Genomic DNA, 16,971 nt, shown 5'->3' on the forward strand with positions numbered 1-16,971 from the left:
TAGGGGGCTGGGTTTTTTATTGGAGTTATACATAGCCATGGCTGAGGGGCTGCTGAGAAAAGGTCAGGCCTTAGTGAGCGAGTCTGATTATAGCTGGGAAATAAGTGCTCCACGGGGCTGATTGCAAGGAGGTCACCTCCACCAAGGGTCAGATTGAAAGAGTGTGTCTGTGTGTGCCCTTGGAAAGAAGATTCTATTGCATTATGTTTCTCATGTATGGCGCCGCCCTGGAGGTGGACGGTCCACAGTGTTGCAAAAGTGCAAAGAGGCCCAAGAAGCTAGGAAGAAATGCCACGAACTGGAGGATGAGCTGATTGTTGTCCGAGCCTACCTGAGCCGGTGCCAGGAAGGGAAGCAGGATGCCAAAAATAGGGTGCGATTGGATAATTCACAATTTACAAATATAATCACACTGATGGTGACTACTGTATATGCACTTGAGTAGATGTACTAGGATTGGAAATGTACTTAAAGAAGTACTGTGGTGATACCATACAGGATTATTGTTGTTAACTAAAACTAAAACCATTAAAAAATAAATAAATAAATAAATAAACCATTAAAACTAAATAAACTAAAACAAATAAATAAAAAACTAATATAAGCATTAAAAAAAACTAAAAAAAATTAATTCATTTGAATAAAAATAAGCAAAGCAAATATAAAAATATAATAAAAAAGTATAATAGTATATCAGTGATAGTAAAATAACACTGCTACCATGGTGCAGTGATGCTATCAGCTGGTGATACCATAGTACAGAATGATAAATATCCATACACCATAGTATCTACATGGTATTCCAGGGTATTTCAGTGAATACCATTTATTACCATGGGATATGGCCAAAAAACCATGGTAATACTGTAGTACTTGTTTGTATGCCATTACAGTTTATGTCATTCATAAACCATCTGCTGCTTGTTCATAGTCTCTGACCTCTCTATAATGTCACATGGTCTGGGAGTCATTACTGCAGTTAATGCTATTCTGTTCATCCAGTTGACCTCTACTCATTTTACTGAGCTGTCTTAAGCAATTCTACAGACTTTTGAGAATAAATTTTCAGAATAGTTTGTTTTTACCCTGAGCACGCATTATACTGACAGATGTTTACAATAGAGAAAATTGTTAAAGAAAAAAACCCTAGAAATATCATGGCTGAGCAGACGGGGGGGGAATTGTTACGCTTACCAGTGTACTGTCTTTTATGTTCTTGCAGATGTTAGCAAACTGCATTTTATTTAATTTTATCCATGCTAGTGTAACAGCTCCGGTTCTACCTCTTCAAAAAGGCATTTCCGGCAAGACCGCAGCCTTTAGTGTGCTTCTTGAGGCCAGAGGATCACTCGCACAGCTCTTACTAGCTGGCCTAAACCTTACTCCCTGGCCTAAACCTTACTCCCATCCAGGTCACGGCACCAGTGTAACCCCTCCAGTTCTACTCAGCTTCAAGCAGGATTTGAACTGGCGTTTCCAGCATGGGAAAAACCGCAGCCTCTAGTGTCAGTCGCTAGCCACCTCTTGAGGTCAATGGAGTGAGGTTTACTCGCACAGCTGCAGTTCTTACTAGCAGGCCTAAACCTCACTCCCCTCCGAGTCACGGCACCAATGTAACCCCTCCAGTTGTACTCGTCCCGCGCCAAGCGGAATTTGACCTGGTGTTTCCAGCATGGGAAAGACCGCAGCCTCTAGTGTCAGTCGCTAGCCGCCTCTTGAGGCCAAAGGAGTGAGGTTTACTGGCACAGCTGCAGCTCTTACTAGCTGGCCTAAACTTCACTCCCATCCAGTTCACAGCACCAATGTAACCCCCTGCAGTTCTACTCATCCTGCTCCAAGTGGGATTTGATCTGGTGTTTCCAGCATGGGAAAGACCGCAGCCTCTAGCGTCAGTTGCTAGCCACCTCTTGAGGCCAAAGGAGTGAGGTTTACTCGCACAGCTGCAGCTCTTACTAGCTGGCCTCCATTAAACTCACCCCACAAACCTCACTCCCATCCAGGTCAAGGCACCAATGTAACCCCTCAGGTTCTACTCGCCCCGCTCCGAGCAGGATTTGAACTGGCGTTTCCGGCATTGGAGGCGAGTCGCTAAAGACCACAGCCTCTGGCATCAGTTGCTGGCTGCCTCTTGAGGCCAAGGGAGTGAGGTTTACTCGCACAGGTGTTGCTCTTTCAAGCTGGCCTCCATTAAACTCATCCCCGCAAACCTTACTCCCATCCGGGTCACGGCACTAATGTAACTCCTCAGGTTCTACTCACCCTGCTCCGAGCAGGATTTGAACTGCGGCATGGGAGGCCACGGCTCCTCTCGAGGCCAAGGGGTTTACTCGCACAGATCTTAAGGCCCCGATATACTCACGGTGAAGTTCTTTATTGTTCTTCGAAGTACGTGAACAGCAGTAACAGTTAGCAAACATCCTGACGCCGCCCACGCTACTGAGAGCAGCATTTAGATGAACATGTAAATATGTGCTGCACGTTTTCCTTTTAATAAAATAAACAACAAAAATGACAGCAATGAGAAAATTGTAAAGAAAGCATCTGATCATAGCGATGTGGATGTTTGAACCAACTTTGCAATTCGGCACTCCAGTCAAGTCCAAATCACATTTATTTATATAGCACTTAATAGATTGTTTTAAAGCAAGCAGCTTTACTGTCTTAAACATGAACAGTGTCAGTGTGTCTTTCAATTAGAATTTCAAATAAATTTTCTGCTATAAAACGGCTTTCCAGTCTCTTCATGTTCTACTCGCGGAAGTCCGACCTCAAGGGACTGAACAGAAGAAATGAACTGGAGAAGATTTCCACGTCAAAGAAGGTGGAGCCTCTGGGCACACCTACCTATTACATAATCACCACTGACCAATGGTAGTTCGAAGGTGTTTACCAGCCAGAGCTAACTTTTAGGAAAAATTCACTTTGGCAAGCTGTTTCAAACTCACAAAACGAACTTCGTTTTTGCCTGATTTTGTTGATGTTAGACCAGTTCATTCTTCGATTTTGCTTGAAGTACACTGGGGTCTTTACAAGCGGGTCTCCGTTATGCTAATTTGACAGTACAATAAAATGACCTTTTTTTGTGTTCATTATTATTGTAATGTTATGTGCTTTTGAAACATGAGGTGGTTTAACGCCCTCTCTTGTGACGCTTTTGTTCGCTACTTGCTATATGAGTTCATATGTTTTGAAGGAGGCGTGGCTTTGTAGATGCTCTGATTTATTGTTAGCCTCTCCAAAAATGACCTACCCTACCTTTAATATTTACAGGCCAATAGTTAAAATATAAATTTAGTTTTATTGTTCTTTATTTTGTTCTGAATTACCTCTAGTTTCTTTCTCTCGGTTTTCAGATTTTCTTCAGGTCCAAGAAAGGCTGAATTTTGTATTAAATGGAATTGTGCATGGCAGAAAGTTTTAGATCTCCTTGTCAGAATATCAATGAAAGCTCATGTCTGCTATGTTCTTATTCTCTGTGACTATTAGCTTTTGTTCATGATCTGGTACTTTAATAAAAATTTCCTGTATTGAGAAGCATAGTATTTTTCAGCATTTCCTGAAAAGAATCAGACCTAAAATTTATACATTTATACTATGAAATCGTACCGTGATTTTTAGATTGTCAAGCTCAAAAAATGTCTGAAAGGCACCATAAAGGTACCATAGAAGTGGTCTGTAAGTCCTTTACTCTATATTCCAAATCTTCTGAAGCCATATAATAGCTTGATGTGAGGGACAGATCAAAATTCCTAGTCTATCATCTTAATAAAAATCCCATACTTCAAACTATTTTAATGTATATTTTCTCAAAAAAAGATAATGGATTTTGATCTATTCTTCACTCAGTGATAACATGGACTACTTCACAGAGCATTTTGTCCTTTTTTTTTTTTGAAAAGAAAGAAATAGCGTTTAGAAATACATTAGTGTAAGTAAATAAGATAATTAGGTTACACTTTATTTTAAGGTGTCCTTTTTGCTGTGTAATTACACATTTAAGTATGGAGTAATTTTAATTAACTATGTACTTATTATAGGGTTGGGATTAGGGTATAGTTTAGGGTTAGTTGAATGTAATTATGCATCATTCACTGTTATTACCATAGCAAGTACATGTAGCATGTAACAAAGACACTGTAAAATAAAGTGTTACTGAGAATTTACATTTTTGGATGATCTATCCCTTTTAAAATCATTATTTCACCAATGCACAGCTGCATGGACAGTTTTCCTTTGTGAAAGAGCTTCACATCTGAGGTTAAAATAAGCCCCTGGCACAAGCCTCTCTTCCCACAGATCACACACTTTTACACTCTGAACGGCCATGATTTTCACATAGAAATGAAGCTGCATTTGTGATTGAAACTGTGGCCGCATTATTACTCACCGGTGGCTCTGTGAGTGTGTACGTGTCTTTCTTGTGTGTTTTAATGACGCATACATCCTTTATCTGCAGCCTGCACTTAATCCCAGCACTGCTGGCTCAGGAACAGATTACTGACAGCAGATGTGATGAGAGCAGAGCAGGGGAACATGACACACACACACACACACACACACCTCCGCTTCTCATTATGACAGAACAGTGCAGCCATTTTCTCACTGCTTTGTTTGTTTTGAGCTACCATCTTTGCTCTGGTTATTGTCTCCTTCTCAAAACATTTCTGTGTTTGATGGTAAACATTTGTGATGTGAATTTCATGATCTTTGTGCATGTGTGTTCACAGGCTGAGCTGATACAGTGGCTGGAGGATGAAGTGTCTAGGCTGAAATCTCAGCATAGTTCAGTCTGTCAGCAGGTAAATGTCTTTACTATCACACATTCTTATTTCTGCCTTACGGCTTGTCCCACACCTCCCAGTGTTACCATGTCAACATACTGTAACTGCCACATCTCCACTATAATATTGAAAGGCAATCAAAGGTTGTATGGTATTGAGTCAAGTCTTATGGTTTCGGAAATGCCCTCAAGCAGCTATTTATTATCTAGACAAGTTAGCTAAACTTATATTTCAATAATAGTAATACAGTTTAATCAAATGTAAGCAAAAGTGTGACATTGATCTTGATCACTGATCACTCTTGCTTTCATAGAAGCACAAAATGCTTTTTGGATCAAATCATGCTAGACAACATGATCTGAGTTTAGGCAGCTTGTGTGGTGCTGCCATTAAAGAAAAGGGGCTAGTGCCAGGGTTAGTTAAAGTTAACTGAAACTAAAAACATAAAAAAAAAAAATATATATATATATATATATATATATAATATATGCCATGTGATGATTAACCAACATCAGCGAACCGTAAACATTGGAATGTGTTGTTAAATGATTCAAATATTAACATAAAACCTCAGGATGCAGTTCATGTAAATATTTCAGAACGAAAAAAAAAAAACAACAAAAAGGCAAAAGATGGCTGCTTTTATGAATGAAGTGACTGGCTCTTTTAACTCTTTTCCATATTGAGCATTGCAGTTTCTATCCAAGGGTTAAGGGTTAGCCTTGCCCAACCATCTGGTCCCAAAAAGCATATTAACCCATCTATGGCTATTTAGCTGTGTATTCTTAAAACAAACAAACAAAACATTTAAACATTAAAGGGGTCATGAACTGTGTTGTTTTATTGTTTTATGTGTTCTGGGGAGCACTTATAATGTTAGTATTCTTTTTACATAAGAAATTGTCATAATTTTTGATGTCATAAAGTTTTCATACCTTTTTTCATTTTGAACCCTCCGTTTTAAGGGGCGTGTCTGCTGTGAGACTTCAGTGTAAACACCCACTGCTGTGATTGGCTAACATCTCTCAAGGTTAACTAATCGTGAAAAGTGCTGCATTACATTCAGATCTATGGCATTATATTTAGATCATGGCATGAAAGGTTGTAGTGATGAACACTATAGCAGATCACGAACATGTTGTTAAGCGCATAAAAGCAGTGATCTCGTCACTGCAACTCAATTTCATCGTCACTAACAGTGCTAACACAATATAACTAAGAAATTCATTGAATAAAACGGGAGTTTAGGCGTGTGTCCAGAACTCAGTCACTGATAATCTTGTGCTATTTGATTGACAGCTCCAGCGATTGTAAAGGGAGCGTTCTTTGAACGCTTACTTTTTATAATTTAATCACCATTTAAATAACAGATTAATTTCATCCTACTAAGAGAAAGTACGTGAAATTGAGTGTTTAGTCACTGGTTTGATTTACTGACACATAGACAAAGAACATCTGACTGTACATGAATCATTCCATATCAGATCAGGCATTAGAATGAACTCAGTTACTTACATGTTGTTGCATTACTGTCGAGTCCATATCGTAAAAGTCTGTTAGTAAAGCCTGCGCCAAAATGCGATTGATTTACCAAAGAATCCACAGTGAAATACCGAAAAGAAATAAAGCTCAACTGAGACATTCACATTGTTGACAATAAATACCCATATTCCTAGCATAACGATCCTTTCATTTTTGTACTGTTTTATCGCTCTTCTCTCCTCCTCATCTCACTAACACGCTAACTTTGCAGTGGCTTTGATTTCTTCTGTGGAGGCGGCGTTTCACCTATCTATGACAGACAGGCACATTCCGGGAAGAGTCGTTCGCTGGGCCTGGTGTCAATAAAAGCTTTTATTGGACTAACAAGGAAGTTTTCAGTTCTGAAACTTACAGGATATTCTTATAGTATGATGACCTATTATATATCAAAAACTCTAGTAAAAGTTGATTTCTCAATTCATGACCCCTTTAATTCAGCACTCAGTTCTTTTTGGAGGCTCTTAAAAGTGCTTATATCTTAAAATGGACTTATGTTATTCCTTGTCTTCGGCCTTTCTCGTCACAGCTCAGGATATTCGCTAGTGAAGTGTTTGGGACAGTGCACATTCTTGTGGTGTCAATAGACATTAGTGAAGTTATGACATCCATTGCTTCATCCCAAAGTGTGTCCCAAATCATAGTATGTTGAAATTAGTATCCTAAAGGTATGTGGGTGGACTACTGTTTCTGATGAAAATTTGAAGCGCAGATCCATACACACTTTAACGGCTAATATTGCCCACAACTGATCGTGCATTTGGTTCAAATACAAGCACGCATAAAAGGTGTTTAAAAAATAAATTAATTAATTAAATTAAATAAAAAATAAAAAAAACATGGCAAATGTGCAAGACTGACAGTTAAGTAGAGAGGTTTAGATAAAGGAGTTTGAATGATCATTAATCGGATGTTTATTTTGATGGTCCACTTTAGACATTCTACTAACTTTGCAACTACATGTAAACTAAAGGTGATGTTACACAGGGCAACTTTTTGAGCAATGTTGCCGGGCAATGTTGCTTGGGCACTTTCCTATTGAGAATGGGCAACACATTTCGATCTAAAGTATCCAAATAGAAATTTGTTGCCCATTCTCAATGGAAAAAGTGCCCAAGCAACATCGCAATACTCATCAATACTCTAATGATAGTAAGTTGACTTGTAGTTGCAACATTACTAGTTAGTAGAATGTGAAAGTGGACCATTGAAATAAAGTGTTACTATAATCGCTGCAAGATATAAAGATGCGTTTGGCCATCAACTTTTAATGCAACTTCTTGATGCATCATGCAAAAACATGAGGAGAGTTCTCCACAGAGGAGAGTTCTCGACTGGCAGATCAACACGCTGCTGCTTTTGTTTCCAAGGTCAGGCCAGTTTACATATGCGGTCCGTTATAGCCACAATTATGATGTGGTAGTATGTTGCAAAATAGACCTGCTCTTCTACTACACACTCAAAGGTATGTACTTTTTCTTCACAAAAAGGCTGCATACTTTTAGGACATAATTTAAGTAGGCGAATTGGGATGCAGCACAATTTAGATTTCAGAGCTCAGGTGATTGACATTTAGAGCTCAGGTGATTGACTAAAAATGTTCCAAATGTAGCAGATTTCAAATCATATACTTCAGGGTGCAAGTATTGCCAGAATTGAACCTGCATGTCCCACATGAGCACTATAGCCATGGTTCAAACTGCCTTACATCTCCCCTAAATTCTGTTTCTTTCTTCTTATTCTTCTCTCTGTTCTTTGCGTCTCTCTGGTTGTGTCTCTGTAACCCTCCGTCCTCTTGGGGAAGCTGTAGGGACGGCTGGCCGCTTGAGCCCTCATGGAGGTTAATGGTGACTCTGGCTCCAGGTGGGAGTAATCAGCTGTGTGCAGTCCAGCATCTGTAGGCAGCTGGGGAAGCGGGGGTCAGCGGGTATCAGCACACCATCCTGAAACCCCTCTCGCTCCCTCCCTCGCCCCCCTCCTTCCTCCGGCAGAGGAGTGTTAGGGCCCGGAGAGTGCCGAATGATTGCTAATAAAACATTTGATTGAGAGGAGAGCGGAGTGCCAACCATAAACAGGCTGGATTCTGCCCTTTAATTTCAGCATCTCCAGAGAATTGCTTTTGCTGTGCCGCAGAGTGAGGCTTATACACAAACAGTTAGTTGTCTAGCCTAGAACTGAAGATCTAATTTTGCACGCGCAAGCGTGTGTGCGTGCGCATGTTCGGGTGTTTGTCTATTTTGTGTTCCTGGGGACAAAAACTAAGGGCTTTTCATTTTAAATTCTCACTGCTGTAGATGCTGCCTCGACGCTGATAAGAAAAAAAAAAAAAAACAATCATTTCATACTGCTGAGAAAATTGGCCGTAGTGCAGCTAAGATGGCAACAGCCTTGTGCAGAACACGCCGGATTCTAATTTGCTTTTTCTGTCAGGTTGAATCGTGTTCCTGATGTGTGTGCGCGTGCATCTACGTGACTGCATCCAGACGGCGACGGTATATTAATGTAACGTATGATTTACTAAATGCCTTTTTGCTGCACTTCCAGTATATAATCACCATGTTCCACTATAACATTCACAACAACACAGAATTTCAGTGCATTTCTGCATAAAACACATGCCTGTGTGTGTGTGTGTGTGTTGGGCTCAGATGAAAGGTTAACGCAGGAGCATATATCAGACACTAGCGTGCAGTAATAAAGGGCCGGCTATAGAGCCGCTTCTCTCCTTCTGGGAACTGTGCGCATTTTTATAACCTCACTGACAGCAAGATAAAGTGCTCGTCCAATTAGAAAAATATTTGGGCGCATACCTTCCTGCAAAAGTCCCTGGATTTTTTTATTCTCAAACCCATTTTATGTGGTATTTTCGTTGTTTGTTTTTCCTCCATGAATGCGACACGTGTGTTTTTGCCCTCGCAGCATGTTGCCGCACGCCTCGTTTCTCGATTTAGAGGAGAATGATCACATGCATCCAGTTTTTGTAAGGGTTACAGTTGCAGACATTGCAATGCCTGCACTTCACAGCCTCATGCACGCTCCCTGATTAATTCTTAACCCTTGTCCGTATTCTTTCCTCCTCCTTTTAAGAATAGATGTATTTTGGGGGGCTTTTCTTACAGAGTGCATTAAAATTAAATTCTCTCTTGTTGTTGTGAAAGAGCCTCACGTTAAAAATAATTGGATGAGGGAGAGAACAAAGGGCTGCCTCTCCCTTGTGCGGCTGCATGGCCCAGCGAGGCGTTAATGCCGCGCCCGCCGCATTGTTCGGCTGTCTGCAGCCATCTCCCCAGCCAGACACTCAGCGCTGCTCAAGTCACTTTTAATGTCTGATAATCAAGGTGAATTTTCAAAAAGCTGCCATTTTCAAATGATGGTGTATATATTATGTGGAGATGGGGTTTTTGAGGGAGGGAGGGGGCTGGCAGTGGGCGGGAGACAGGATGAGGGCCATGCACAGTGAAAGAGAGACACCTACTGGTCGCGGGCAGAACTGCTGGGACGCTGTGCAGGGGGTTTGATGGTTACATGACATGTGTGATTGGCTTGCGTGTAAGCTGTGTAGCTTACGTGGTTGCGACAGTGGAACTTGGCACTCCCGGAACCATATTTTTTCTTTTTTTATCAACTATACTGTTCACGGTACAGCACAGTAAAAGTCGCCAGACTGTATGAAAATGAATAAAACTAGGGGGTGACCATGTACTTTGTAAAAAAAGGAAACTGAAATGTTAGCATTATTTCATACGTTTTTTCATGCATTAGCAATCATTAAACTAGTCATAAATATACTATTAGTGTGACTAAAAATTTATTGGTATATGCATAAATTAATATGAATTTCTATTTATATGTTTATATAAAAAAGTATATTTTATTGTTAGTTCATACCTACACTGCAAAAAAAAAAAAAAAAAATCATGATTTATCACATTTTTCTTTTGTCAAATCAACTTCAATAATTAATGTGGTTCAGATGACATAATATTTTGAGTTTCTGTTGATTAAACCAATCGCCTTAATTGTATTAACTCAAACTTTTAGTTTCAATTAACTCAAAATTTTGAGGCACTTACTTTAAGTTAAATCAACAATTATGTTTTATAGTGTAATGAATTAACTAATGTTAACAAGTGTTTAATTTTGCTCACAAACCTGGCTAATGTTTTGTGTTTTTCTGGAATTGTTTTGTATCTTTTGTATTTTTCTTTCTTTCTTTCGTTCTTTTTCTTTAATTCTTGTGTAATTTTTTCATGGATTTTTGTTTGGGCAGTGTAGATGGAGACAGCCATTCGCTACTCTACCTGAACCTTTGTCGCACTTTTTACAACGGTTTCACACATAGAGTGTGAGTGAGGCGTTTTCATTTCAGTGAATTGGTCAAATTTTAGGACACGACAGTGTGAATGCTTTAATGTTAATACGGTCGTATTTGCTGATTGAAAAGTTGTTTGTCCAATAGCGTACAGGCATTGTACCTAATCAACCAATTGTAATGTGCAAGAAGGCAACAGTTAAAGCAAAGCAAATATGTGTACACAGAATGTCAGGATTCTAGAGAGCACATCAATATCTAAACAAACCTCAATCGCGGACATTTTTTTAAGGTCTGAAAAGAAGTAAATTCCCGGAAAAAGAAGATGTGTGATCACTCTAATAAAACCAATACTGTTTTTTTTTTATATATATATGTATGTCTGTAGTTGCTCATTACCATGGTAAAGTCTCACTTCATTGCTAGTGTGTAGAAACCAAGCTCTGTCTCACTATACATGCTTTCTTTCTTTCTGCAGTGCTTCTGCATTCTCATTTTTCACCCCAGCATGCACCACACCGAATGCTGCAATACATTATGGAGGTGAATGTATGCAGCACGTAGAATGTAATAAGTGTGTATTTATTTCCACCAGACTGATTTACTCTCTCCTGTCTTGGAGGAGGGAGAGGAGAACAACCATCTGGATTGGAGTCTGGAGAAATGAGCTTGATGTATCGAATCGTGCTGTTTTTTTGAAGTACGATCCTTTTTATCACTACATTGTGACTGTTTTTGTAAGTTGTTGGCTTGTATGTGTGTTTGTACACCCCTATTAAGCAAAACAAAGTCTCTGTGGTGCAGGAATAAGGGGACTAAATACAAAAATGGGATGGAAGCCTGAAATTGCAGCTGATCTTTGTGAGGGCTGTGCGACATGGTCCAAATGCATTATCCTCGTCATAAGGCCTCGACCAATGATAAAGATGGAGAAAAAATACTTTTTGGTGTTCTTAGAAGAAAATGTGCAAGTAAAAAGCCTTTGGTCCGATGCGTCTGTTTTTGTCATTGATTACGAGAGTGGTGGGGTTTGTTTTAAGATGCCTGTCTTCAGTGGACTGACTTAATGCACCGGCAGAGCGGGGGAATGTGAACGAGGAGGACAGGAGCCTGTGTCTTCACTTCTCTTTCATGAAGAGGCCTCTGCGGACGTGTCGTGCTTCCTGAGAAGGATCCTTTACTTTTTGCATGTTTATGGCAGCGAACGAGGACGAAAGTATCTTTGAGGCACACAAACATTCATAAACAGAGAGGGGGGCTTTTAATGAGTCACAACACAGGGTTGTCAAGGGTATGTGTGGCTTCAGTAGTAGTGGATGTGACTCTGACCTGTTGATGGACTGTGCTGTCCAGAATCATCACAACCGGAAGTTGGTGCTCATGTCATGCACTAACCAGATGCAACAGGATAGGTTTCCAGCTGCAAGTTTTCCTCACTGAAAGCAAAAAATGCTAATCATAGCCAATCAGAATGTATTTAGTGTTTAATATTCAGATGTGGAGAGGGATTATGGATCAATTCAATTTCAAAATGGGTGGAGCTACCCATTCTGCATAAATGTAAATCAAGCGACTGACAAAACAAAATAGCTTTTATTGATTGTTACTAGTGTTGCACTGGTAAAATTTTTTATTAGTTTTAGTAGTTTTGTCATTAGTTTTTATATAGTTTTTATTAACAGAGACCTATTATACTCTTTACACAAGGTGTAATATAAGTCTGGTGTCCTCAGAATGTGTCTGTGAAGTTTCAGCTCAAAATACCCCACAGATCATTTATTATAGCTTGTCAAATTTGCCCGTTTGGGTGTGAGCAAAAACACGCCATTTTTGTGTGTGTCCCTTTAAATGAAAATCAGTTGCTGCTCCCAGCCCCCTTTCCAGAAGAGGGCGGAGCTTTAACAGCTCACGCTTCAGTTGCTCATCAACAACAAAGCTGGAGAATCTCACACAGCCAAAATGAGGATTGTCAGTAACAGTGTTCAGACTTACATTGTTCAAACCGGAGTCGACACTGATGGAGAGACTCAGGAAGAAGTTACAACTTTTAGAATGAAACTGGACGTTTCTGAACTTTTAGTGGATAAATTTATGTAGTTGCTGTGGAATTGATTCAACTGGCATGTGCCGTCATGTTAATCTTTTGTGCAAATCCAGCGTTGATTTTACCCTTGTTTGTGAAGCAGTCCGGCATAAAATGACGGCATGGCAACAACACTCTACTACAACAACTCTTCCTCTTCTCTAAAGCAGCCCAACATGACCTCACTTCCTTTGTTGTGCGTTCTCGGGGGCGGGGTTTATGTACATTTTGGAGCTTGTGATGTCACCAACCTGGGAAGAAGCTTGTTGTCCCTACCAGCTGTTTGTTGTAGTCCTTAAAGTAATTTCTGCAAAATAAAATATCTCCCTTTGCATTGAACTTGAGCATTGTAACTTTGAAGATGTTGTTTATGCTCAAACAGCAACATTACACACTAACTAAAGTTAAAAAAATTGAAATCATAATCAAGGACAACTTTAATTTTTATTTCAGTTTTAGTTATTTTAGTACATCAAGTGAAACTAAAGTTGCCTTGGCATCTAGCTGAAGAAAGTTTTTAGTTTTAGTTACCTATCATAACTTATGTCACATCTGGTTTTATTCCCATGATGCCTCATATTTGACCTCACGAACAACATATATGTTTATTTGACTGTTTTCCACACTGTTTGTAAGTAGCCCATTCTGTTGTGTTATTAGTTTTGATCCATTGATGTCTACCAAATCTAGCCATATGATAAGTTTTGATTATGTGTATGTGTTCTGAGTAAGATCTGGCTCTGTGGTTTCTTCTGGTCTTCAGGATACAATATATTAAAATATAACAGAGCTTAGCATTGTCACTGTGCAGCAAGGATGATGAAAGAAGTGTTGAGTAGAGGATCTTTTCTGCAGTTTTAATAAATAAAGACAATTCAATTCAGGCAAATTAAATCAAAATGCAGTATAACAGCATTGCTTAAAGACAATAACTGACAACGCAAGATAGAAACACATGGCAATATATTCTAGGGCAAACAAGACACAGGTGAAGAACATAATCAGAATCAATCAGTAACTAAGGAAACTCAGGGAAACTGAACACATGCAGAACAAAGAGTCCATGGAAACCAAAATGTAACAAGCATACTACTTACACTTTTATTATAGCTGAAAGCCGGATATAAATTAGCCAAATACTACTTTTTTTTACTGCACCACCATGACGGACTATCGTCATCAAACATAATTGCAAGAATAATGATTTCTTTTTAAACACTCCCTCCAATATGCCATTGGATTAGCCAATGTTGCTGTGTTGGACTGCAAATATGCAAGCGTTATTATATGATCACATTAGCGAAATTTCTGTGAAATATTGTGTGCAATAAAAGCATGCATTATCTATTGTCAATAGTATGAAGTACTTTCAAACCAAGCAGCTTTCTGTTGATCAGCCTGGTGTATTCACATCTTAAACATGAGTGAAATCTGCTCTGGGAACTTTTGCAATTCTCAGAATGATTTCGCCAGTGAAAATTTGCTGAACAATGGTAAATGTGACCACACCTTTAAGGTTAAGGTTAAGTTTAGGGGTTTGTATCTTGTAGTCAACTGCAGGTAATTAAATATGCCATTTTTTTGGTGAGATTATCACACTAGCATTTTATAACACAACAATTACAGAACGTGTGTATCTCTATTGTGTAACTACAAACTATGCAGAGTGGTTGTGTGGCACACAGAGCCCAGTTTGATGCCAATACGGGCGGGGTGCCCACGAGGAGGCAGTGTCTGGCCTGAGTCCAGATTCACACGCACATGTTTGACCTGCCAGTTATCGGTAGAAAAGTCAGAGTTCTATGTGTGTGTATATATATATATATATAGTTCATGCAATTATTTTGCTAGTATCTTTTTGAAAAACTAAAAATGTGTTTCTTTGCGGAGTGCAGAGAAATATTTTCCCCATCCCCCTTTTCTCTTTCTCATTCCTCTTCTCTGCTCTCCTCTTTGTATCCTTAAAATATTCCGCACATCTCGCTGCAGTTCCGCATGACAGACACCCCTAATATAATCTGTGTGTCTGAATTCTAATTTATACCGTCAGGATAAAATAAATAGTCTGCAGTTAATTATAGGGAGCCAGCGCCTGCCTTTGCCCGGGTGATTTATGAAGTGCGTGCAGGCATTCTCCAACGCATTTTTCTTAATTTATTTTTAATCTGTCTTTCTATTAATTCTGCAGCAAACGTCTTAATGATGTGCGAGGTGTGCGTTAATGAGAGCAGGTGGAAGGAGAGGAGCTGGGGGTGGGGATGGGGTTCAGGGGGGTCTGGACCTACCAAGACCACTCTTAGACCCCCCTTTACTCTAACCCCCAAAAGCTTTCCTTGCCTCTCTCTCTCTCTCTCTCTCTCTCTCTCTCTCTCTCTCTCTCTCTCTCTCTCTCTCTCTCTCTTCATGTGTTTGCTTTGTTCCAGCTGCTGTGGGCTCTGAGGATCTGTGTGTAGTGTTGTAGTATCCAAAATGCCAGTACAAAAAAATGGTGGTACCAAATACATGGTATTACCATATCATGGTGCAATGGTATGTGACAGGCTAATATATCAGCTGAAGCAATTGCCAAATGCTTTAAACTTTGTGCTCTGTCTTACACAAAACCTCAAATGGAAAGTTCCAAACCTGCATGACTTTCTTTCTTCAGTGGAAAACACGAAAGCAGATATTTTGAAGATTGTTGGTAACCAAACTCAAAATAAGCTCAAATAACTTCTTTTATGCCCCACAATAGAAAGAAAGTAAAACGGTTTTGAAATTACATGAGTAAATGATGACAGAATTTTCATTTTTGAAATAATGTTGCAAACACAGCCCTGAAAATCGATTAACTTTAGAAAAATCGTATTAAGTTTCTGCTGTATATGCCTCCCGCCATCTTTAATATCAATACCTCCGAATCGCTTCCAGCGTCATTTTAGAATATTAAAAATTCAGAGTTTCCAACTGGTAGATATGACGTGCACATAATGAAGGCCACATAACTACTGTTGTAAAGACTAGTGTTACTTGCGATTATAAAAACGAATAAATATCTATATTAAAAGACTGCAACTTTTGTCAATAATAGCCGTGATTCAGCCCCTGATAGAATTAAATAAACTTTATGATGCTTGAGCTGGTGTAGTATCATGAATATAATTAAGATATCATGGCAACCCCATTGTATACCTTTTTTAGGGCAGAAATCTTTAAGGATGTTGATGAAGACATGACATTTTCTCTGTTTAGCATGCTCATGTTGATCTTTTAGATGCATGCAGATGTGTCCTCTCTAAATTAAATGGGATACAAGTGCGTCGCTCTGTTCCAAAGCCTATCTTGCTACTTGTGAGTCTCCCATGCACTTTATGTACAACATGTGGTTTCGCTGCCTATTTAGACCATCAGTCAGTTACTTATGAAGTTCCGTTTGAGTTAGAATGCTGCCTTAGAGGGAAGCTGCCTATGTCAGCTCACTAGGTTTGGTAACAGAGCTTACCGATAAGTGCGTCTGTCTCAACACTATCTCCTCAACTCCTGTCTCACATCCTTACCATTTTCTCCCCATCTGCCTTCCTTTCATTTCCTCCTCCCAAACAGATCCTCGGTGAAGCAGCTAAGCATAGGCGGCTGCAGTGCAGCTCCTGCAGGAACAGAGGGATAATTTAATTTATCTTCCTTTTTGTCTCTCCAGTCTGCTCATTTTATTCACACACAGATCATTACACACCAAGACCCCATTTTCATTTCCTACTGTGTACAGACGCATACACACATACACAGGGCTTTAACTAGGCTGGCAGGCCCAGGCCTGGTGCTGCTGTCGATCGATACCCGCGCTCGGATAGGAGAGATCCACACTGCCTTAATAGGTCCTGCAGGTCCTACCATAAAACACCTCTACAGACCTGAGGACCAGAGGCTTCATAAATTTCTCTTTCTCTCTCTCTCTGTCTCTGCAAGATGGAGTGGGACTGAATGCAGCCGCATGGGGTTGGGGCTGAAACAGAGTCATGCTGGGCGGCACAAGGGCTCGTCTGAACAGGTTCGAGCGTGCAGCTTGAAAGGAAAGGATTGGCAATGTTTTTTGAAGTGGACTGGTATAAAAAGACTTGTTTTAAATATGTTTCCTTCTCTAGCATTGGATACTTGTTTACCCACCTGCCATCATACACTTAACCAGCAAGACAAGTTCCATTTTTATATCAATACTGTAACCGAATGAATTTCATGACCTTTGGTTCCGTGAGTTGTTCTTGAACGTTCATTCGTCC

At 39.7% G+C, this 16,971-nt stretch overlaps 1 protein-coding gene across 1 annotated transcript in view; it reads left to right on the top strand.

Moving 5' to 3' along the window:
• The window catches only part of LOC137030786 (polyamine-modulated factor 1-binding protein 1), a 216,858-nt gene that overhangs the window by 92,512 nt on the left and 107,375 nt on the right, over positions 1 to 16,971 (top strand). Inside the window, exon 4 of the mRNA XM_067401220.1 lies at positions 4,728 to 4,799. Coding sequence (XP_067257321.1) covers positions 4,728 to 4,799 — 72 coding nt within the window. The remainder of the gene's footprint in view (positions 1 to 4,727; positions 4,800 to 16,971) is intronic.

This window comes from Chanodichthys erythropterus, chromosome 11, assembly GCF_024489055.1.
Source record: "Chanodichthys erythropterus isolate Z2021 chromosome 11, ASM2448905v1, whole genome shotgun sequence".
Classification (NCBI taxonomy): Eukaryota; Metazoa; Chordata; class Actinopteri; order Cypriniformes; family Xenocyprididae; genus Chanodichthys; species Chanodichthys erythropterus.